Source organism: Thermobia domestica, chromosome 16 (assembly GCF_964235325.1).
Source record: "Thermobia domestica chromosome 16, izTheDome1.hap1.1, whole genome shotgun sequence".
Lineage (NCBI taxonomy): Eukaryota > Metazoa > Arthropoda > Insecta > Zygentoma > Lepismatidae > Thermobia > Thermobia domestica.
In genome coordinates this window covers 125,900,466-125,926,672 of record NC_137469.1, presented here as the reverse complement: position 1 = coordinate 125,926,672, position 26,207 = coordinate 125,900,466, and the positions used below count along the sequence as shown (strand labels likewise).

General features: G+C 36.4%; 1 protein-coding gene across 1 annotated transcript in view; it reads right to left on the bottom strand.

Annotated features, from left to right (window-relative positions):
* Window positions 1-26,207, bottom strand: part of LOC145673397 (uncharacterized) — a 345,560-nt gene that overhangs the window by 142,909 nt on the left and 176,444 nt on the right. Inside the window, exons 11-12 of the mRNA XM_081743057.1 lie at window positions 15,508-15,762; window positions 11,956-12,117 (exon numbers count right to left, since the gene is read on the bottom strand). Of these exons, the coding sequence (XP_081599183.1) occupies window positions 11,956-12,117; window positions 15,508-15,762 (417 nt within the window). The remainder of the gene's footprint in view (window positions 1-11,955; window positions 12,118-15,507; window positions 15,763-26,207) is intronic.

The window sequence follows — 26,207 nt, the reverse complement described above, 5'->3', positions numbered from 1 at the left end:
CATTGTGATGTTTAAAATAGATTGGCAACACTGACAATCTAGACTGGTTGGGAGACGGTCACACTCAACATCTTCTCGCAATAGTATCATGGTGATGTTTCTGCCAAGCTTGGTGTATAAACGTCTCATCCTACGGAACCTGTTTTACAACTTCTCATTTTTACAATTGGCTGGCACCACTGATAAACTGGGATCTTTGGGACAGGAATACGCCCACAGCATATTTTCTCTAGTGACGAATGAGGTTTATGCTACGTTTCATGGATATACACCCAGTGATACAGTAATCATCTACCAAATTGTATTTACAATTCGTTGGCAACACTGACGAAATGGGTACGTCTGGGTGCAAAGTGATATTATCAAACCCTTGCCCGATTCACGTTCTAGGTATGAGCCAAAAAGGAACGTGAAGAGTTCAGGCGCTTATGCATGATGCATCGTAACATTCATTTTTACTTCTGTCGTTTATTCCAAACATAGGGTCACGATTACCAACAAACATGCCCCTTATAGGGCCAGTTTGCGGGTTTACCGGTGATTTGAAAACAGTTTCGTACTTCTCGTGGCAAGTAGTGTTGTAAAAAAACGTTTTTTTTCTGTGAAGTTTTTTTCAATAAGAAACCTCGTTCTTTTTCATGTTTTTTTCAAATGACTGTTTTTTTTCTGGCAACTATTATTTATTGATTTATGTTGCAGATTATTGAAATAATCAACAGAACTTGAGTCGAAGCCCTCGTAACTTACAAATCGTTTGTTTCTTTGTACCTATATACTAGCAAAATTGTGTTATTATTCCTTTCGGACCCAGGTCATTTTTGGCGTTTTCCTACATTTTTAGTTAGTGACTTTTTGCTCAAAAACCATTTATTCAATTGATATGGCTAAGGCCTTGTTTTTTAGAAAATGGATGTGGCTATATTTTGGTGTAAGTTACATTGCAGTCTTGCCAACGAGTGGGAAATTATTGAGGAAAATGTAGGGGTGAAAATTTACAAAAAATTCCCTAACCGAAATTCAAAATTCTTTGTATCTAGCACCGCTGCTGCCATATGGGTTCAAGTCACCTAAAAAAATTCTTTGGTGTGTTTACAAGATACAGTGAAATCCTGAAGTCGCTGGCTTCCATTGAAAGAGGGAAACAAAAAATTCTCTTTCATCATACACATGAAATTTTGACACTTTTTACGCCTCAGAAGCAAAAATCAACAGATATGCCCGAGCTACAGCTTCTCTAATTATCCCATTGCAACTTTTTATGTTGCGTTCTGTAGGCCAAAGAGGAAGCTTTCAGGCAATGGTACAATTGTTTCAATGTAGCCAGCAAGAGGGAAATAATAGAGGGAAAAGGGAAATTTTCCAAAATTTTCACCTAAAATCGGGAATTAATTGTTTTGCCTGGAAATACTGCCATCAGATAGACAAAAACAATCTCAAAATAAACTGTGGTACCCCAAGAATATATCCTACAAGTATCATGGCGATATCTAACAAAGTAAGCATGAAATTAAAAAAAAAGTCTCACTCTACCTCAGAAATTCACCATCCTCTTACCATTTACAGAACATGGTTTATTGTAAACCTCAACTGTACTTTCTCTAATTACTCGAGTAAAACCTTTTATAGTGCGCTGTGTAGGCTAAGGATGAGGCTTTTAGACACTGGTACTTTTGTTCGAATGTAGCCAACATGAGGGAAATAATAGAGACAAAAGTGGAATTTTTCAAAATTTCCACTTAAAATCTGGAATTAAAATTTTCTGTAGCTGGCAACACTGCTCTCAGACACACACACAAACTATCTTAAAATAAGCTTTGGTATCCCTCTAATATATCATACAAGTAATGTGACGATATCTAATAAAGTAAGCATGTCAATAAAAAATATATCATTCTACCTTAAAAAAAAAAAGTTATCTTTCCACTTAGAGAACAAGGTCTACCGTAAACCTCAACTGTACTTTCCCTAATTATCCTATTAAAACTTTCTATAGTGCGTTGTGTAGGACAAAGACGAGAATTTCAGATAGTGATACGTTTGTTCCGATGTAGCAAACAAGTGGGAAATAATAGAGACAAAACAAATAATTTTCCCAAAATTTCCCCATAAAATCTGGAATTAATTTTTTTGTAGCTGGCAACACTGCTACGAGATAGACGAAAACTATCTTAAATTAAACATTGGTACACCACTAATATATCCTACAAGTATCATGCCGATATTTAAGGAACAAAGCTTTTAATTACCAAAAAATATATATCGGTAAACAGAAAAGTATGGAAAAACTGGAAGAATCAAGGGTTAGAACCTAAATACAAAATTTCCGTGTGCCGCCTAATTACCTCATTGCAACGACCTGTACACGTTTGTTCAGTACGGACAAATGTTCAACTGGCGTAAGCTGACTTGCACTCGGATGTATAGATACGGATTTATAAACAAAAATTTCGAATTTTTTGTCCAAATTTAAGGAAATTTTAATTTACTTAATTGGCAACACTGCCCGCAGGCCCGTCCAATTGATGTGAACAAGTAGGTATCTATCCGAGGTATCTACCTGGCAAGTTTTAAGGAGGTCTCTCTACAATGAAGGAAGCTACAGGGAAAGAAGAAGTAAAGGAAATTCGAAAATTCTCGAAGTTTTGACTGGGCTGAAATTCGAGAAGGAAATTCGACCCTGAGAAAGAAAGAAATTAATATGATAAATATGGTCCAACCATATTTGGCAAAAATAATATCTCGATATCGTAATTAGTGTCCACACAGGAGCGGATTAGAAAAGTGACACATCCATATGTGCCACTTTGGGCCACCTGGGTCCGAAAGGTTATTGTACATTTGATTACATTTTCTTGACTAATAACTCGTGTTGTTGTAGTAGTTATAGTCTCGACTAATAATACTATCGTTGTTGTAAACAATCACTTTATAAGGAAAATTTTCTCTCCTTTTTACATATTATTTCCAATATTGTTTCAAAATGAATATCGAGGTTTTAAGTCTTCGTAGTACTTATTGCATGTTACGTACAATTAGAAACAATACATCAAGTAAAAGAGCACCTCAAACAGTATTTGCTACACGTGTTCGATGTGAGCTTCATTCGTCACACGGGACACATCTAGTCGATAGGCGAGAAAGGCCTATAAACTTTCCGCCATATAGCACAAAACACATTCAATTTAGTGGAGTTTCGTTGCAACTGTACCATCTCCTGAGGATTTGCTGACCGCCAGATGCGAACATTATGAGTATTCATGTTAGCTCTTAGGTAAAATATCGATTTATCTCGGAAAACGAAACGATCTAGAAAATCTTCATTGTTATGCAGCAATACTTCATCTGTGAAATTGGCACGTAAACCGTAGTCTGTAGGCTTTAGACCTTTAGCAACTGCAAACGACAAGGACGTAGTTGCAAGCGTCTCATTAATATTCTTCACACAGACGGTTGCACTGTAACTACAGATTCAATATTTTTTAAAACAGAAACAGCTTTCTGCTCTCTAGTCTCCATCTTTACTACTATCTCTTTCTAAAGGCAGACGGAGGAAACAATGATTGTGCATGTGTGTGTACAAAACTGTTTGAGTTGCTCTTTTATTTGATAATATTTATCATTGTAAGTTAATTGTAATAGATACTACAAAGTTTCAAAGCTCTAATATTCATTTTGAAACACCCTGCATTACTTCAAATTGTCATCCTATATTCATGTCTTGTATATACACATCATTAGGGCCAGCCCTAGGCAATTTGTCGCCCTGTGCAATGGCATAATTTGCCGCCTCCCCCTTTCTCCAGAAAGTGTGTATTTTTTCTTTAAATATTAATCTGTAATGTTAGTGAGAGATAAAGGAAACACACCTGCAGAGGAAAGATGGTAATCCTTTTTACAGAATTCAATATCGAGCTTCAATCTCAATGTATCAGTTTGCAATTCCAATGCAACTAGCTCTCTTATCTTTATTTCTTGATTTTTCTTCTATATCTGTTAACATTTTTAAAAAATAAAACCTGTTTCTATCTTCAATGATAAGGAACTTGTTTGTGACAAAAACAAGACTAGTTGTCATATCAGAACTGTTATAACTAACTATATGGAACAGATATTCGCTACTATTCGAAAATTGAGTTCTTGCATTTGACAACAACCAAGCAATTTGTGCTGGGATTTATTTGACCATTTGCTTTAGCATTGTCTATGTAACCTTAAACTAATGCGACCTAAACATTATTTATGAATGTAGTATTCAAATATTAGGTCAGCTTAGTAAATGTAAATACCATCATCATGAAGTCTGTTTCCAACAAGAAATATTTAATTTAAACAATACACTTATGACAGATTTTGCCGGACTGTCCTTATTTGCCGCACCATGCAAATGTACGTGTTGCACATATGATAGAGCCGGCTCTGCATATCATATACGGTATATCTAGTCGACAAATTGTTTATATATTATTTTTAGAAAAATACTAGTAGGCAAATTAGTATTAGCTTTTACCTTTAGACAAGTTATTTGAATTTTATACTGTTCGTGACATTATTTTTACACTTATTAAAGACCTGCTTTAACGAAAAAACAAAATTTCATTTCCACTTTTATTTCTAAGTTAATATTTATGAAAACTGCTGAAACCCGAATTGTTAGTAGGTATGCTATTCATGTAAATTGTAAAATATTTGCAGCGTACCAATATCTAGCATTTATTTTATGTTGCATTTTACGGTAATTACACCTACATAAAAATATTTCATACTTAAATAGACGTAAGATGCATTACAAATGACTATTTGAAAAAAAAACGAAATTTAGAAAAAAACGAGAGGCAATGTTTTTTCAAAAAAAACAACGTATATTTCTGAAAAAATACGAACGTTTTTTTTCTGTTTACAACACTAGTGGCAGGGCTTTCAGATGATATATAGGTTTTCCCCAGATACTTGGTCCCGATATAGAATCATCCCTAGTTAGTGATTCTACAAGGTTTCAGAAATTAATATTAACTGTATTATGACGTCAGCAAACGGAGATATGCATTTTTCCACATCGAAAAGAATTAATACTTTCAAGGAATTAAATATTCCAAGAAAGGTTATCACCACTGGTTATGCTCTTCATCGAAAAAGACCTGATAATGGGAATACCAGAGCTCAACCAGCATGTATTAGACAAATTTACTTCAATCGAAAAGAGGAAAATGGACTTACTAATTAATTAAGGTGACTAGCCGGAGAAAATGGTCTGCACTATTTTTTTTATTTTTTTTTAAAAAAAACTAATTTTATTTAATTTCACACGTCACATAGCATTTGCTGATTAGTCAATGAGTCTAAAGTTGCGGATTAGTCTAAAGTTACGCTGATTAGTCAATGAGTCCATTTTATATCTTCTGTCTCCGATCTTTCGTACTGCAACACACGAAACAACAATCCACCGGCCGCCACTGATAAAAGGAATGAAACAAGCCATCATAACCTCCAAGCCAAAAATCCCAGTTCAGTGACGTCATAAGAACACATTAGCTCGGACCAAATACCTCTAATTCATTCACATCAGCGATAACGATATAGGGTAATAACATATCATCAAAGGGTATAGGGTAATAACTCTCCAACGATATAGGGTAATAACTCTTCAAATTTTATGCCATAAAAGGGAACGAAATGAAAAGCATGCATAAAGCCTGTACCAATTCATAACGTAATAAATCATCAAAAAAAGAGATCGAAGACCATGTTTTTAATAATTTTATACTCATGAAAGAAAAGAAATAAACTATCATAACCTCTGTTCCGAAAACCCAAATTCAATGACGTAATACGAACGCATTAGGCGGGCCAAGGTACCGCTGACTCATTCGCACCAGCCTGCATGGCCCCTGAGTAAGCATAAGCAAAACTTCAATAGATGACGCAATCCCGGCCAAACTACCTCTGACCCATTCGCACTAACGCTATGGTCCATGGGCCCTTACATTGGATAACCAACATTAAGATAGGGTGCTGCTATTACTACTCTCACTAAGTGTGAAGTTAGCCAGTCCGTGAATAATTTTCTTAAATAGCTAACTTATATCAGTAGTTTACGTCAGTTTCCCTAAGACTATCGTAGTTTTGCTAAAATGTACCTTTTTATTTAAGAAATGAAGTTGCACGCTAAAGTTGATAGCTTACCCTTAAAGACTTTCATAAACTACATTCCCATATCATTAGTTTACATTATTTTTGCTAAAATCATCATTAGTATTACTAATATATGTTTTTGTATTCGGGAAGTAAAGTTACCCACCAAGTGTAAAGTTAGTTCGCCAAAAGACAACACACAATTGGTCAAGACAGTCGCATTTTAATTCTACTGTATAGCTTGTTTTTATCGATCCTTATAGAATATTTAATTTTAGAATTGTTAATATTGTTGTTATGGTTAAGATATTTATTCGCCACTAGCAGCGTTCACCCCGCTTCGCTGCGGTCACCCCGGAACGCAATAAACTTTGTTACTTAGATAATTTTTACTTTTTCGCTTTCAAGTGATATGATAAAAACCATAGAAGATTGCAGTAAATCTTAACATTATATCGCCTGTCATTTATGTTAACCCGCCCCGCTTCGCTGCGGTCATCCCGGTGCTGGCATATTGTAAAAGTGTCTGTAAAAATAAGCAAATCAATTAAAAAATTTTAAACAGAAGATTCAAGCTATTTTCCGCTGTATATCGCCTGTCATTTATGTTAACCCGCCGAGTGACACGGTCATGCGGGTTGCATATAAATACGTTTATTTTTACCTATGATGAACTAATAACAAAGGATTTGTACGTTATGGACACTTGAATGGTCAATTATCTCAAGACACTGGTAATTAAAAATTAAAGTGATATGATAAAAACCATCTAGGGTCCAAATCCTAATAACCCCCCAAAAATGAAAGAAATTGGTTCAGCCGTATTAGCGTGATGAGCGGACAAAATTTTGTACGTTCTCTTTTATATATATAGATGGAAGAAAAATGTTGAAGCATAAGGCAGTGCTGGAATTTGTTATGTTATTATTATCGTATAGTGCAATTTTATATATTTGTTTAAATTTGCTAATTAATTTTTAATTTTCACAGAACAATATCGATATATATATATATATATATATATATATATATATATATATATATATATATATATATATATATATATATATATATATATATATATATATATATATATATAATTTCTGGAGGTAGAAATTGGATTCAAGCATTCACTACAAGATTTCACAAAAAATCTTTCATAAAAATGTATAATTTATTAATTAAAAAATCCAACCGTTTTGTTGAGAAAAATCTTGAAAACTTCTCTAGGAACTGCGTTCTAAACTAATTACATATTTTGTGTAACATTCGTGAACAGGTGTCTTTCCTTGATTGGAGGCGGTTTCCTTTGGTTTTAGATTTCAGTTAGGATTGGCTGTTACCTAGTACCATTATTTATTGTTGGGATCTCTCAGTTAGCCTTTGTACAACGAGGAACCCATCTTAGTAACCACCTTAAAAAGTTATATTTTTAGTAAAGAATTTCAATGAAACAATAAGTAACAGGATTTAAAGTAAGACACTTAATAGATAGTCAAAAGCTGTGCTGAAAATTCTCGAGGTTCCTGAAGCTGAAATCTGCGCAGTACGTGCATTGAGCTGTTCAGTTGTTTACTAAGAGACGCTAGTAGGCACTATTTTTCCAGTTTTATCATAACGATATTCGGTGAATAATTATTTTGGAAGGACAACGAGTGACTAGCAAAAGTTATGGCCAAAGATTATTTATTGTATTAAGAAAAAACAAAAGAGACACTGACCAAAGCTTAAAACTTTACTTTATTTTAAATTTATATTATAATTTAAAATAAAGTAAAGTTTTAAGCTTTGGTCAGTGTCTCTTTTGTTAAAACCATTAATCCAAAGCCATGAATAGTCTTACTAAGAAAAAACAGATTGTAAATATTCATGGTATTAAGAAAAAACAGATTTTAAATATCGAACACCAAGAAAACATTTAATATTGGCTACTACATATTTGTCACATCCTACAGCGCTGACTTTCCAAAATTTACGTGAGTGTATATCAATGGCGGGAGTTAATATATATTTTCAGGGGACTCTCGATATTTTTTGATTGATTTCCTTGTAGTTAACATGTTTTATGAACACAGTCATAAACGGGTGTGCTCGATTCTATTCACAATATAGTTCAATTTTTTTTTATTGTGGGGACTGCCTTTGACTAGGCCATAGGCAAGGAAGGGGGGTATTGTTTGCCTTTGCACAAACACAATTGAAATAAACAATTATGTTTTAGAAGTTAGAAAACTTTAACTTCCGTCTCAATGTTTTAATTACTTATTCTTTTGATAATGGCAAGTGAGAAATTTATTTTAGTTTGTTTCTATCAAACTAAAAGTCTCGTTGGTGCAGGTGGATTCTTGAGTACCGGAGCACCCACGTAGTAAGCGCATGACCACATCGAGTTCGGTTCGATGCAGATTTGGATACTTAGCCGCTGCTGTTTGAACATCCAGCGTGGTTGTTGAATGATCTAGGTGACCAAGGAAATGAAGATCATTTTTCGTAAGTATGTTTGTCCAGGTACACTGTACCTAATGTGAAATGTCTTCGGGAAACGTCACGAGTGATTGAAGCAAGTGGTTTAGTTTGTTTACTTGCTACTGATTATTTTTACTCTAACAATTCGTATTTGAGTACATCTAAGAATTTACGTGTTCTGTTAAAGTGCTGCTGTTTCTACTGGTTCCGATATTTCAGACAATTTCACATTGTAGTTCCTACTATTTCCCTTAATGAAAATACATAACACTCCAAATTCGCTTGTGTTGTAACTTCGCTACGTATAAAATGCTTAGTTAATTGGTTGAAATATACTTCCACCCAGGTGACGGAGAAAATATTTGCCAGAGGGCTGTAATTCATATGCAAATTCAGAACTTATCTTTACATCTCAGATATGAATTACAGTGTACACTTCTGGTTATCATCTTGCTCTCAAAGTAAGTCAATCGTTCAATGAAGGCATCAACAGTTGCGGTAGAATTTGATGGACCGTGAAGCGAAGAACGTATCAAGTGCATTTTGATCCTCTACTAAGGATTTGAACTGGTGTCTTCTAAGGTGATTGTCCAAGGAATTCAACAGGTAATAATCGGACGGTGCAATGTCCGGGAAGTATGGCGGATGCAATAGTGTTTCCAACCCAAGGCGTAGAATGATGTCCCGAATCATCGTAGCCACGTGGGGCTTAGCGTTGTCCTGTAACAGGAGGACCCCTTTGTGGTTCAGAAGTGCGATTACTTTAAAAATAATCATAATAGATCATAACTTTTATTTTTCAGTCACAAATAATATAACTTTATTGTAATTCTTTCGTAATATTTCAAGATTCCAGAGTTTTGAGTTTTTCTTGAACACGGCTCAACTGCTGACAACACACAGTTGCATTGATGCTCTAACCAGCTGGTAGCAGTTTCCGGTGCAGGATGCCGCTAGCAGCCCACCAAAAACACAGGATGAGCTTTTTTCTCGTGTAGTCCCGGTTTCGGCTGTTTTGGAACCGGTTCATGGGATGCTAACCAATGATGACGGCTCCACTTTTCGTATAGGACCCACTTTTCATCATATGTCAACCCCTGTTCAGAAATGGCTCTTTCCTCAGCCGAGACAGCAAAGAATCACAGGTGTCTGCTCACGTTGCCTTCTGGCCCGGAGTCAAATCATGTACTTCCCAAGTTGTAGTGTTTTCCAAGTTGATGGAGGTGCTGCCGAATGGTTTCTCCACTCACACTGAATTGTAGCCCCAGTTCCTCACATATGTGGCCACTTTTCGCCTCAATTGCTGCCTGAATATCTTCATTTTGTACATGTGTTGGTCTTTCGGCACATAGTGCGTCTTCGAGTGTTTCGTCATCGTCCGTAAACTTGTTAATCCACCCCTGCACTGTCCGCGTAATCACGACACCCTCACCAAAGGCCAGCCATAACTTTCGCCTCGCTTCAGTGGCGTTTGACTCCGGTTTGAACCTGTACAGCATACACGCCCTTATGACGCACTGTGGAGGTTCCATGTTCACTCTGTCCTTACGCAAGTTCACGGTGTAACTGAATCGCCACAACCGGGTAGAATGTTGGATATACCCACACTAACAACTGACCTTCGCCTTATCTCCATTCGCATTCAAGTCATGGTGTGAAGGCCAATTAAACACAAACATCCACAAAAAGCGACCGAACTTTCTTCGTTACCTTTATATAGAGCAAAAACGATAAGATGAAACGAGAAGCGTTTTTGTGGAATTGATTTAGAATTCTAAAAATACTTACCATTTTCTATTCTATCCTCTATTCAAACTGTAATTGGCATAAATGAATCACTTCCGGTTTCAACGTTATAGACTAATAATTTCAGTAGGCGGTGATAAGCTGTTTAATGCAATCAATTAAGAGTCCAACATTACTCATATATTTGATGTTTACTCTAAACTCTACCAAAACTAGATGTGGAAGAAATCTACTATTATTTCTGGTTTGAATAATTATTGAGAAAATATCATGCCACACAAACCAAGTTCCTTAATGTGGTATACATCTGACGCTGACACTTGTACTTGAAAGATAATCATAATAGACCGTAACTTTTTATTTCACTCACAAATAATACAAATTTATTGTAATTCTTTCATAATATTTAAAGACTGCTTTAAAATATTATTCAGTATTGTGTTTTATATTTTCAACTCAAACAGGGAATTCGTGTTATTATTCACTTCAAAATCTTTTGTCGTCGCGAATTCTATCGAGGAATTGAAGCTTAAAATATATAAAAAGACAATCATGCCTGTTGTGCAGTATCGTTGTGAAACATGGTCGCTTACTCTGATAAAAGAAGGCAGACTGAAACTGTTCGAGAATAATATACTACCAAGAAAGGGTCACACAAGTAGTCGCTCAAATCTAATTGCCACATAACACATCTGACAGAGCATCATGAGAAATGAAAATGAGCAAAATTTAAGGTGCTATGGACCAGAAAGATAAGACCTACGTGGCTTCAAAATTTGAATATCCCAAAAATTATATGATGGACTTATGTACGTTTATAGTAAATATCTTGAAAACCGTTAAAGCAATCAAAAGAAAACTTCCACTATATAATGAGAACAAAATGCCTTATCGAAAACCACAAACACTGTTGCCATAGATGAGGCAGTGTTGCCAACTCAGCATAAAATATTTTGTTTGACAATGCACGATATACAGGTGTGCACAGATTTAAAATTCACTATCATGACTAAATATAACAGTGAAGTGTAGTGGTACAGTGTTGCACACTGTTGAAGCTACGTGTGCTCAAAATGTTCAATGGAGAAGTCAGATATGTAGCGACAAAAGATAATAAAGGAATACATTTAAAAAGAGTGAGGGTTTCGCATTATGCATCTGTAGTCTGGTGAAAGCAGACAACTCGCGAAAACAAAATGATACACGCGAGGAAAGAAACACGTGTTTTCTAATTCTGTAAACTGGTTCTCCAGCGTGTTAAGTGACAGATTCTTTTACTTCATCTCCCATATACCATATGATTATATTTGTACACTGTATGGTAATATTACTATGTTCACATTGGAAATATAACCATTTTATTACTACCTCATTTCGTTTTCAGTCGTCCGGATATCGATGTAGTCTAGAAGGCTAGAAAACCAACATATTAGGGATCGCGGGACCTAGGCGCAGATGGGGCAACAATATTAAAAGGAATAGGAATGCAAAGTAAAAACTGGATCCAGTTGGCTAAGGACAGAAATGAATGGAGAGCTTTCGTGAACGCAGCACTGAACTTCCGGATTCCATAGGTCATAGAGTTCGTTATTTAACTTTATAATTTTATCTTACCTTTTGGAATGTCCAGCTTCTTCTCACATACAAAGTATGTTTTATAATTGCAATATATGTCATTAAACTTTCCATCTTTGTACATACTGCCACATATCTCTTCTTTGTTATTTGGTTCTCTAGCGCTCCAAACTGTATATCCCGTTCTGTCGAGAGGTTCACCTAAAGAAGAAGCAAACAAATCTTTTTCCTCAACATCAGTTAAGTATAATTTATAATGACATATCTTGCATTAAAAATACCTCTCGTAGAACGTAATATATGGGCCTACTTTTTGAATATGTAAATAAAGAATGGACCATTTACCTTGAAATGATCTTGTGACTTTCATACTAATAGATAACAATTTGAAATATTGTGACTTTCATACTAATAGATAACAATTTGAAATATTGTGACTTTCATACTAATAGATAACAATTTGAAATATTGTGACTTTCATACTAATAGATAACAATTTGAAATATTGTGACTTTCATACTAATAGATAACAATTTGAAATTTTGTACGAAGGAAACACTAACGGGGTTAATTGTCTGACATACTCTGCAAATACGCTATATTAACAGTGTTGCCAACTGAACACTTTTTTCAAATGGTACTACGTTAGGTTATTACATACCCTTAAAGTTGCATCGTAAACGAATTATAAACTAATATTACATTCATATTGAGAATCGGAAAAAAAGAACACTACAATATGAGAAAGACAAACTTTGGAGCCTCTCCAACAATAATAAGGGTGTTGCACAGAGCAATGCATATAAAAATTCCTTAGTGTTGAATATTGATACCATTACACTGTCATACTAATACTTTTACTGGGAAAGTCTGTAAGCGTAGATATAGAAAGAATTCTAATCAATAAGCAAATACAACAGTTTCATTATAAAATGCTAACAAGCTAAAACCAATGTACTTATTCTCTGCAATCAACAATCATACTACTATTTAGGATAATTTTTCACTATAAACGTTCTCATATTAGACCTTGCTTCCAGGAAGAAATATAAGATGTTTGAACTTTTTTTCAATAATATGACTCTTTCAGAATCAATATATGATAGATAATTTACCTCCAACGCCCAAAATATAAATAACACAAAAGTGATTTCCTTGAAAAGTCGCAACTTCTGCAAAATCTCAAATAATAAGTCCAAGGCAAGAAATCGAAACGTGAGCCAAAAATCAAAAGCGATGCTGCCAAAAGCATTTAAAAAGACCTTACACATTAATCTGGGTCTTTTACAAATATCTCTCAGTATCAGAAAAAAATCTGTAGTAGATACTTTCCTGTATGTCTATAATCCAGTAAAAAAGCTACAAGTTAGGCGCTGTTAAATGCAAGTTAGTTAGCTTAATTCGGTATGGATTAGTGTCGAAACTCCAAGCAGTTATTCGCGCTATGTAATTTTCGTAATGATATTGTAAAAACGGCACATTACTACAAACTTCAGCTAAGTTAAATTAGTCAGTTAAGTTAAATTGGTTATTAAACTTTAGTTGTGAAAGGAAAAATACCAACACCAGTATTTAAAAAAAGTATAAATTTATTCATACATAAAATAATAAAAGCCAAAACTCCAAACGCAATTACAGTTTAACCACGTTAATCCGAATATTTGTTTGCTTGAGGTGTTCGGATTATCAAAAAGTTCATATTACTAAGGAATGCTTAAAAAACGCCTGAAACAAGCTTAAAATATTTACATACATTTACTGACAATAGTTATCACTGCCCATCATTTCTCTGGAAAAAAATCTAGTCTTCTCTGCGATAATGTTGTTACTTAGCATGTTATTTTTGCCCACTGATGCACTATCCATGTGTGAAGTGCTTGTTCAATATCCACATTTTAAGCCGTTCTCAAAGTTTGTTGCTTTCTCGGGTCACACTCCGTACAAGAACAGTAAGGTATTATATTACCTTATCTTTCTTACGTTTAACGTCAAACACTGTCGATTTTCTAACACCGTATTCTGAAGCAAGTTTCTCTAAACTTTCTCCATTGTCCAGTAGCTTGATAATCTTGCTCTTGTCTTCCAAAGTTAGAGTAACAAGTTACCTTTTCGACATCGTGTTAACGCACGCCAAACTGTACCTAACTACGGTACTTATTGTACTACATACTGTACAGTGTACACCCCTGAAAATGGACTGATCTGAATAATAACGACAACTCTGTTTACATTCGTTTACGGTTGCGTTGTTGTGACATGAAAATCTAAAAATACAGTACATATGTGCAGACGACGACTCAAGGCCGTTCGAAGTACCTTAGCGTTCGGCGTACGGATTAACGAGTTTTTAAAGTATCAGCATCTTACAAATCCCTTTGTTGTACAATAAGGAAGTAAATTAATCATATATATTCAGTGCATGATTGATTGCTACTTTTCCTCCCTTAAATTAGCGTCAACAATTTGATTTCTTGACGAATTAATTTTTAATTCCGTCTTTTTTTGCTACGATATGTATAAATTAAGACAATCCTCAGAGATATATTTTCCCGCACTAGATTGTCAGTGTAAATTTAATCCGAAAGCCTATTAGGTTATTTTAATGTTTGTTATTTATATTTGTAAATCAGCTCTACCATCACTCAATTTTGACAATAAGCATATTTCAAATAAATCGCCACTGACTGACGATTTAGATCATTCAAATATTCATACATGCTACTTGTTTAGATTAAAAAAAAAATATAAAATGTTGGAGGCACCAGGTATTCAGAATAAATAAGAACAAAGTTAAAAGGACTTGGAAATTTGACATGTTTCTAACGATACTTCGCTGTCTTAGCTTATATCAATCCAGTAAGAATGTTGCCATTTTATGTAACAAAGTTTCATGTATGTCATCCCCAGCTATGAATAAATCTAGAATATACCTTCAAAATAACACACATGATAGTCATGGTCGTGTTTTAGATGTTTTCTATGCAATTGTCTAGTTATTGATTGAATTAACCTGGTAATAACATACTGTACCTGAGAGCATGAAGTGCGTAAGTCACAAATCCTTCTTTTCCAGAAAATAGCAAAAACACTTACTTAAGCACTAAATACATATTGGACATACCACATTATAACTTGGTTAATTATGTCATCAACCCGTATAGAAAAAAATACAACCAACCATTCGTTGCAGACCTGCGAAAGGTATACAAAACTGGCTTTAACTAATTTTCGCCAAAATTGGACTTACGATGAAACGAAATAAATTGTAGCGTTTAGCAATACACTATTTTTTTAAAGCTTATTCGCTGTAATGTTGGAGTAGGTAGAAACCAACTCATATATTTCAGCTATTAATTTAAAAAGATATGACATACACGCGAAGACATAATGGTAGATACAAAGACAATAATCAAAAGAAAACAACTGTCTCTAAAACTTAAACTAATAGAAAACTTTCAAGGAACATAAATTATTTTACATGTATTAGTATTGATAATTGTAAACAATACATCAATAATTTAGTTTCAAAACATGAATATTTTTCTTCTCCAACATTGCCTATAATTTAGTACTATATTAAAGGCTACGTACCAAATATTGTAATCCATTCTCTCTGAGTAGTCTTAGATGTGTCATAGAATCCTAAATGAAAATAATCCTTGCCGCTAACGATCATGCTGCGAAATGCATTCGCCTCAGCCTGTGAATTAATTATACCCAGATAAGCACCTTCTCTTTCACAATCTGCCTTAGCTTCGTACCATGTTTTACTCTTTTGGTGTAATTTGTAGATACCCAGACCAGGATAATATATATAATCTTCTGGGATCTTTTCGTTCATGGCAACTGTAAGAAATTAAAATTTTGTTAGTTTTATGTAAATGTTGAACTTGGTGGAGTTTTTCAGTATTTTTCAATGTCATAACTCAAAATATTTTGTTTAGAGAATTGTATAGTAAAATATTAATATTTATGTTGTATCAAACTCATGGTTATTTCTGCAGATGGTTTAAATTACTCGAAAATCAGTTTTCAAACAATGCCAATCATTTCTTATTTTCGAGATTCGACGGCGTTAAGGTAAAAGGTCGTAGCCTTCAAAAAATTGAAAATGTGGAATTTTATCTTATTCAGCTCACTATAGGTCAGGCCATAGGTGAGAAAAATATTTTAAGCTTGTGTGTATTATTAAGGCAAATAAACTACTTTTTATACTTGTGTATTGGAAGCATGTAAATGGAAGTTAGAGGTTGTTTCTTTGCTCTCCTGAAAACAAAAAGCTGGAAATGAGGCTTACGACGTTTTACCTTAACACTGTCGATATTTTATCTATAAATAAGAAAGAATATAACGATAATTGCTCTCGAACTTCTAATTTACACTGATTTTGATGATTTGTGGTACTTAAGTAAACTCTGGTATAACTTAAGTTTGCAGCACATTTTCGGTATGGAGGAGCAGAGATGAGAACATGTAAAAATAATGGCAAATGGCCGATATTAGTACCCAATCTCTAGTTTCCGAGGTCGTTAAGAAAAGTAGTTACAGTCTCGATGTCATTGAGGCACAAGTTCAGTCCCCATCGTATTACAGTGAGGGTGATCGAAAAGGAGAAACAATCGAAAAGGACACATATTAGTTTCGGATACAAAGTTTTCGATGTCGATCAGATGAACATTGGTACTCTCAATGGGATTTAAAAAGTCCAACTTGAGCCCCCATTATTATGGGGATTAAGATTTTTGAGGTGGGAGGGAAGTAACATTAAAAATACTCGAAAACGGCTGATGATTAGGGGTCACTGAGATAAGCGCTGACACAAGTCATTTCCGATGCCGTCGAAGTGAAGTTCGTTTCCAATTAATACGAGACTGGGTAAATGGTGACACTTAAAATAATAAAAAAAGGACCGATATTAGTGTCCGATTAATAGTTTTCGGGGTCGCTGAGTTAAATGCTAATATTTCCGAATCGATTTAGATCAAATTCATCCCACATCCTTATCCTAAGTGGGGAAGATGTTCAAATATTTTTCATAAACCTAGTCCCTGTGTGTGAAGAACGAGCATTTCAATTACTAAGTACTTAAAGACAATGCCGATTATTTTGTAAAAATATATTGAAAATTAATTCATTTTCTTTCGTTCCTGTATATCATCATTTCCCAATATTATTCTACACAAACAGCGCACTTACAATCTACCTGGAATATATAACAATTGAATAAGTCATTTCGAAAAGGCCATATATCCACCAAGGTAAATTGTTGAGGAGAGAGAAAAACTTTGGATTGCAAACTTGACCTGTACAATGGCATCGATGATACTGAGGCAATAGTGTAGGATATGTTACATACTGTGACTAGACAATTGGTCTTTTCACAGGGAATGCGCGATTCTTCGCGTACGTCTCGACTTTGCACTAAAATGAAAATGTAGTGGGGATGGACATATGGCCTTTTCGCAATTATTGATTCAATTAAAGATCCACATCTTTTATCAGTTCTAAACTATTTTAAATCACTGACCATAGATAAGACTAGCCTTCTACTGGTCGTCTATCTATTATGCACGGTAGGCTTGCAAATGAACCACAATATGATGATGAACTATAATATGGTTGGATCGGCCCCCCTACCTTCTACGCCCCCATACATTTTTGGGCTGGCTACGAGCCTGGAGCAAATAGAGATCCAACAAAAGGAGTGTCTGTCAATCAAAACACTATTTACAGGGGGATAAAATGCACATCCGAAACAATTAACATGGAAAATTTCAAAACTTATGAAAGACATCCAGTTCTACTGAGCAGGATTTTCTTCTCATCCTCCCTGATAATTTGTGCACTGAGGACAATGTTCAGAGCTGATTCTGGATTCAATCAAATTCTGTGCTTCGTTTTTACTGATGTTAATGCAGGAAAACCCTTTTCACACAAAATATGTTGATGGATATGAAAGAAGTTTTGAAATAGCACTAATTTCATTGTACTATTCTCGAGCATAAATACAAATGTCACAAATTGACAAGTTATCGAATTTCATTTGCAGTGAACTGCCAACAGACATTTTCATCAGACCACCACAAGCAGCATTAGGACCCTAAGAAACATCTTCGCGTACCCCCGGTTGAATTTCACTGCCCTAAAGTGTTATCGATTCTCGAATCGTTGGAAAACGTGAAATTCACCTGATCGCTACCCCGAGAACTACTATATTCATCACTACAGCAAGAAGGTTTTAGCTTTTATTTCAAATCATAATATTATGGGTAAAGTGAAAGAGTTCGGGAAAAGTAGGACAGACTAGAGGAAAGAGAAACTACAAACTTTAGACTTGAAACGTCAAATCAAAAGGAATTGAATTTATGTGAAAATTGTATGTTAGATGAGTATGAATATTAGGAGGCATTTGTGATTCTAGTTATTCATCATAATATATCAACAGTGAAATTTATTGAAGACATAGCTAAAGTTTAAATGCTGCATATTTGCTTAAGCAAAAGAGATTTTTATATATTATCCATTTAAGCTATTAATAATTTCTAAAACAATCATAGACAGGATAGGCCAAATACCAGGTTATAGTGCTGATACAGAAACGACTGTAAGGTTAGAGGTTCAAATTGAATACACATGATGACACGGAGTGAGACTTCAAAACTACAAATAAGGAATACGTTCACCATATTTGAGTCTGCTATCTTGAACCTTAGTTATTTTAAATAAATAAGTCGGCGTTCGACACGTGTTTTATGTGGAGTGTTTTCCCAGGAGTGCAATAAAATGGACTTTTTGCCTTAACATTAGCATTCGCTATTTATCGTGTTTTATCTTTGCAGGTATCACTAACTAAAAATGTCGCTTACAGTTTTGTAGTTATCACTCACCTTTCATTAATAGTTCTCAGTTTAATGTTGCATGTGTCACTGAACAACATTGCTGACGACTGAGAAACATGCAGAACTAAATCGCATCTCACTATGGTGAGAGCACAGCTTAATGTGTTACACCCCGATAGAAAGTATATTTCCGACAATGTTGTGGGTAATCTCATCAGCAGATTCCGGTAAACTGAATCCTTAGCCAATAAACCTTGCAGTGGACATTGGAAAATATCTCTAGTTAAAGTAACCACGGTAACCTTCGAACCTTTCAAGCAAAATGCCCCAACGTAGCACACATAGTTTATCTCAGGAATTTGGAGTGAGTCGAGCATTAATACGGAAGATATTATCCGTTAACACGAACACTCTCTGAAAGAGGACGATCCAAATTGTCGGATGTAGCTTACCGAATGCGCAAGGAAGGTACTGGAAATTAATCCGGACCTATCTTTTGTTACCTACGTGTTATTCTTCGTAAGGCTTATTTTTACTTGAACGTGAAAGAAAAGGCAGCACTGGGTTTCGGGACGACGAAACCTTCATTAGATTGATGCGTAAGGTATGTAGTGGGCATCTTTATGTTTTTATGATATTTCTGGCAAGACGATCATTGGTCCATTATTCATCTACGGCATGGTGAATGTCGACCGATACCTCCAGATGCTGTACGACGTCCTGTCTTCAGTTTCATCAAATAGAGGATCATACTAAACGAATTTTTTCAGCTTCATGGAGGCTCTTCCCATTATAAACAAAGTGTGTGGAACTACCAGGATAGGAATTTCCTGGGAATCAGATCAGGTGTCAGTGACCGCTAGAGTAGCCACCATGCTTCTTCGGATACTCCTATAGACTTCTAACTGGCCAAGGTGTACTTCTTCATGACCCGGAATTTACAGCGTTTGGTGTAGTAAATTGAGGATTTCTGTACTTCCATGCATGCAGAGACATTGCTAGCTGTGGGTGTGGCAGCAATATGCCCAAGGAAGCCATTCAAACTCATGGTTGGGAAGTGCTGCCACACCCATCATACTCTCCCGATTTGGCACCAACGGATTTTCACCTCTTTCGATCTCTTTCAAATGCTATGCGGGGAGTTTCTTTCAAAACTGATGCAGAAATGATAGCTTGGTTGGATAACTTTTTCGAGTTTCAAACAGGTGATTTCTACCAATGAGGTATTGAAAAACTTGTTGAACGTTGGGAAAACGTTGTAAAAAACAAAGAAGAATACATTCTTGATTAACTACTTGTATATATTTATTGAAAAACTAACCTCTTAACTAACATTATTAAAAACGCCGGGAACTTAGTTGCCAACCCAATATATCGCTGGGAACCGAACCCGAGTCTCCAACCATGAGACATATATGAGTACAATTAAAGAAAACAAGTGAAATACAATTTATAGTCTTATTTCCAATGCTAGTGGACTGTAGGCTAAAGGAAGACGATTAAGAAGGAAAGTGAAGTATTATGAAGGAATTAGTGAAATAAGAATAGATGAAGAAAGGAGAGAATCTCTGGAAAACCAATGAACACAACGTTGTTCACACACACACACACACACAGAGACACAAAATATTATCTGTAGCAGTGGCGGCGAAAGGGCGGGGTGAGCGGTGCCCCGCCCCGGGCCTCACTTTGTGTCCCCCGAACGGTAGGTAAAAAATAATTACTAAAGAACCTTGTTAGCATGAACCGTACAAGGGCCGTCAAGGTTTATAATCCACACCTTCCCTAAAAGTAAATGCAATTAATTGTCAATTAATATTACACCAAATAACACAGATGAAACAACAGAAATATAAGTCTAATAAAACTAATCAGTACCGGATTTCCATATAAGCTAAACAATCTATAGCTTAGGGCTTCAGTCTCTTGGGGACCTGAAAAGAAATTTAAAGAAAAAACTGAATGTACAAACAAAATAACGGTTTCATTTTCTTGGAGGCCTCCAAAAAAAAAACTGAAAGGCAAAAGCTGAATGTAGGTGAAAAATAGATAAAGTAAACATTTCATGCTCTTCGGGAAGCCCCAAAGAAATTTAGAAGAAAAAAATGAATGTAGGTGTCAAAATAGTACAAACGTTTCACTCTCTTGGGGGCCAACTTGGGGCCCCAAAAGAAATTTAAAGGGAAAACTGTATGTGGAATAAAATACAAGTTGCACTCTGTTCAATAACCTCAGAGAAACTTAAAGGAAAAAGCTGAGTGTACATTAAAATATAATTAAAGATAAGTCGAAGTACAGGGTTGTATATTGTATTGTATACATTCTAAGGTCTTATGCTGCAAGTAATAGGGCTCTGTCTGCTAACTTGCTTCCTAAAACATCACTGTTTATTTATTTATTTATCAGTTCAAATAAAGTGCACAAACAAGGGATCAACGTACATAATGATTTATTAGGGTACTAGCATTCTGTTGCTAACTAAAAGCTCTTTGGTGCAGACGCTATAGTCGTTGATTCACTTATTTTACTTCTGTCTTTTTTATTTTGTCCTTCAAAATTTGAATTTTCAGCGAACGAAACCCTTTCGCTTAGCTGGTTTCCCCTTTTTTGCTTTTGTTTCCTAGCATATGAATTTACACTTCAGCCCACAAATTTAGAGTGAAGAAAGTGTTCAATCAGAAAACAATTATTCGAATATTCAAAAGAAAAAATATTTATGTGAACTATATGTTATATTGCTCCCTTCTATATTTAGATGGAAATAAAATAGAACTATTTTTATACTTTGCCAACTTTGTGCAGCAGCTAGATGATAACAGCGAGGAATAGCTAAAAGCATGTTGCTCTGATTTGGCTTTGTTCTTCCCGAATGACCTGGATGGTGTAGAATTATTACAGGATTGTAAGGATATAATCCGTTTACTAAGGTGTGCTCAAAAAGTTAAAGAACAACTTGACTTTTCCCCACAAAGCATACTGAAATATGTGTCTTCAATGGGGATTGAAGCTCACAAAAGTTTGGCAACCGCCCTTCAGATTTTGATAATACTGCCCGTATTTGTCGCATTACGTGACAGGTCTTTCAGCAAGTGGAACTAATAAAATCATAGACCCACTTGTACTCCACAATGAATCAAGAAAGACTCAAGAATCTGGCCATTCTTTCTATCGAAAATGAAATAGCATCTACTTTGGATTTTGATAATACAGTTGAAACTTACGCAGCTGCTAAAGCAAGGTGGAAAACAGGCTAATAAGATAGTGAAACTATCATTGAAAGTAGTTTCACATTTCAACTTAAGACAATAAAAATACAAAAGCGCCAAAAGAATAATAAAAAGCCAAGATCTGTCAATTGACTGGCGATGGGTGGTTTGGGAAATTAGGATGGTAGAGTCCGCAACAGAAAACCTGCAACATGAGCATGTAAGTTTATTGTGAAACGACGAAGTCTTTTGTTACAAAATAAGTGTGCAGGGGAGGATGCCGAGGTTGCTCCTGGTGTGATTCGTACCACTTAGACGTAATGTTGATTCCCTGGGCTATTAGGCGTAGTTTCACAATACAATTACATGCTTATATTGCAGGTTTTTCTGCTGCGGACTGTACAACCCGTAACAGAATTCTGTGCTCACATATTTAATCTATCACGAGAGAGAAACCTAGTAAAAAAAATAAATGAAGAAGACACAGAGAGAAATCTGTTTTAGCCATTATTTACTGATAGTCCGATAAAAAAAAGTGTTTAACTATCGTCTATGTTCACTGGAGAGAAACTCAATGTTGAATGGAGCTAATTGTAGGAGAAAAATCTAATCAAATAAAACACATGGAGCGTAAACTCAGACATGAATAAACTTAACCACACTGTAAAAAATGTCGGGAAGGATTCTCATCTTCGGGGAAAGTTTGCATAGAAAAGTCTAGGTTTCTGGACAAATTAACAGAACGTAACTCCATTTTAACGAAAATAAGACACTTTCCGTAAGAAATCAGAAAGGATTTGATGTGTCCAGAAATATATAGGATCCCATCATCGGAAACAAGTTTTCTTTATTTTTAAGGAATTTTCTCATACATTTCCCATAATTTTGTGTTACTTTACCTTTATTTTACGGTAAACTAGCTTTACCTGGCTACTCGGAAACTTTTTGCTGATGCATCATGGCAGATGAATAAGAGCAATGATTATATCGTATCGGACTTTAGATTTCGCTTCGACTGGATGTACACCTGTGACAGGCCTACAGCAGCTTTCGAGTGTTATTAAGTGACGATTTATTGTGTACTTGACTTGTGTAGTGTTCTTCACCTTTTATTTTCTACTTGTGTAGTGTATTAGTGCAAGGTTTTTAAATACTTTTTTTTTCTCTTTCGTCGCTGCCAAATATGGCAGTCTCCTCAGACGGACACGTGCTTCGATCCACTAATATGGATACTTCTACGTCTACTAATTCTTCCAATTCTCATGTATCAAATGTGCCCTATGCACATACTAACAATAACAGCTATAAAACTCATCATCTAGGACCTTATGTCGTCCACGTGTCCTCCACGTCTGCTTTGAGCGAACAGCATCCTATGAAACTAGGTAGACTCTTATACAATAATAACCTAACTGATGTAACTGATATTCGCACTCTTGGCCCTCAGGGTTTAAAGGTCTTTTTTCATACTGGCAAAGCTGCCAAAGATTTTCTTCAACATCGTTTATTGGTGGCACATAATTGGCGTGCTTACATTACGAATAATGACGTTTCTTGTCAGGGTTTATTACGAGGAGTCGATCCGTCCTTAACGGACGATGAACTCATCACTGCGTTGCGCGATGAATTTTACATGCTCGCTGCATGTTTCGTAAACGTTCTTCGTCTGATGACTCCTCAGTTCCCCCTACATCTGATTCCTCTTTACCTCTAACCTCCCATTCTCACCCTTCTGTTACGGATTCTACATCCTCTTCCATCCCCACCGGAACGATCGTAGTTACTTTCGATGCCAACACTCTCCCCTCCCATTGCACCCTTTTCTATTTTCACCTTCCCGTTGAAACATATATCCCGAGACTAAAGCAATGTACTAACTGCCTATTTTACGGCCATTTTAAGCAGGCCTGCCGTGGTAAACAATCTTGTGTTACGTGCGGCCTACCCGGCCACCTCTCTTCCTCCTGCTCTGCTCCTCCCAAGTGCAAGCACTGTGCTGGTGACAACGTGGCTACATTCCCTCAGTGTCCTGAACGCCTTATACAAATTCAAATTAATACCCTGATGGCTACAGAACATCTCTCCTATACCGATGCTAAACGACGTTATTTAACCACGACCCCTGCACAACACTCCTTAAAGGGAGATCCACCTCCCCAGTCTACTTCGTCCTCTCTTGCCACTTCTAGCTTTACTCCGTCCTCTATCCCTACCAATGCTTCCTTTTCATACTCAGCTGTTATCTCTCGGCCTTCCACTTCTCACTCTCCTTCCTCTCCTTCCGGTGTTAGAAAAAAGCGCTCTCTTAGTCCTCACTCTTCGCCTTCTCTTTCTGCCCGTCCTCCATCTCTTCCAACTGTACGATCCCCTTTAACATTTTCTTCCTTTCCCAGCACCGTCACAGCTTTTCAGAAACCGTCTCATGCGGCAGATCCTATACCTTCTTTTTCCTCCGCTGTTTCTTCTATCTTTTCTATTTTAGAAAAATCGCAACATAAATTTTCTCCTCCCGACTATAAATCTTGCATCACTACACTCAAGCTATTATAATCACATTCACTATAACATCACCTGGTTCTCCCTTTTTAAATCTCTTACAACGGAACATGAGGATTTCTCGAAGTAAAATGTATGCCTTACATCACCTCATATCTCTATTCCATCCGTCTTTTCTCTTCCTCCAAGAAACCTGGCTTCAGATTCCTACCGTTTTAACACTCCTTCCTACCATTGGCTTCATGATGTTCGCCCAGACGGTAGAGGGGGACTCTCTCGGCATTCATAATTCTTTAGCTTACGTTCTACACCCTCCTCCCATCCAATATCCAGAAGTTCAATGTCAAATGGTCACCGTTCACTCTCTCACCCTGGTTAACGTTTATATTCCCCCTCACGCTCACCTTCCCGATCATCTCTGGTTCTATCTTTTAAATTTCATTTCCCCTCCCTGGATTCTAGGCGGTGACGTAAATTGTAACCACCGGTTCTGGGGGGCTCCTTTTTCCAACCCCGCTGGCTCTGCCCTGTATCGCTTACTTCCCACCTTACCCTGTACTCTTCTGAATACGGCACTCCTACACGTCTTCCCCGTCCCCACGAACTTCCTACAGCTCCTGATCTTACCTTTAGTTCTCCTGCCTACTCTAGCCACCTTACATGGGCTGTTTCTTCCGACCCCTACGGCAGTGATCACTTCCCCATCATTTTACATAACTCTACTTCTCCTCCCTTTCCTTCCTTATCCTCTATAGGTCGCCCATATTCTACTAACCTCGATTGCTCTTTTTATTCTTCCTGCTTTGATCAATTCTCTCCCCCTCCCTCGTCCAGTGATCCTCTCCGTCTTCACACTGCTTTCTGTTCTCGCCTTTCCCAGGCAGTATGACACTCCTACCCTGATCCCTTTCCCTCAATTCGTTCCTCTATTGTCCATTCTCCTTATCCTAAATGGTGGACTAGGGAATGTCAGCAATGCATTTTCCAACGGCGTCAAGCCCTTAAAACATACCTTCCCACTCGCTCCTTTTCCAATTTCCTGGTATATAAACAAACCCAAGCCACTACGACCCGTATTCTTCAACAAACACGTCGTAATGCCTGGCGACAATTTTGTTCCAACCTACGTTATGGTTCCTCTTTATCCTCCATTTGGAAATTTTACCGGTTCCTTCGTAGCAAGACGTGTTGTCCTCCCTCTGGTGAATCTATTACCTCTCCCTGGCTCCATCAATTCCATTCCCAGTTAGCACCATCCACGTGTCTCTTCCCTCCTCTCTGGCTCTCTCCTCTTTATTCTCCGGAACCATCTACCCCTATCCATCTTCCTTTCACTATGTCTGAACTTTCTCCCATCTTGTCCCGTCTACCCAACTCTTCATCTGGCAAAGACGGCATACATTACCGACACCTACAACATCTTCCTCCACTGTACCAGAACTTCCTACTCACCTTATTTAACTCTGTCTGGTCTTCTCTACGAATTCCCCCTCCGTGGAAATATGTTATTATTCCCATCCTCAAACCCACAAAACAACCTGGTATCGCTGAACATTACCGCCCTATTGCCCTCTCCTCATGTCTTTTAAAGGTCTTCGAACATCTCTTGAAACAACGTCTCCAATGGTTCTCTGAACACCACCTTTTATTTTACAAACAACAATACGGTTGTCTACTTGGTTCCAGTGTTTCTGACTGTCTGTTCTTATCTCTGATATTTGACTTGGTTTTTCCCGTACCCAGTTTGTTT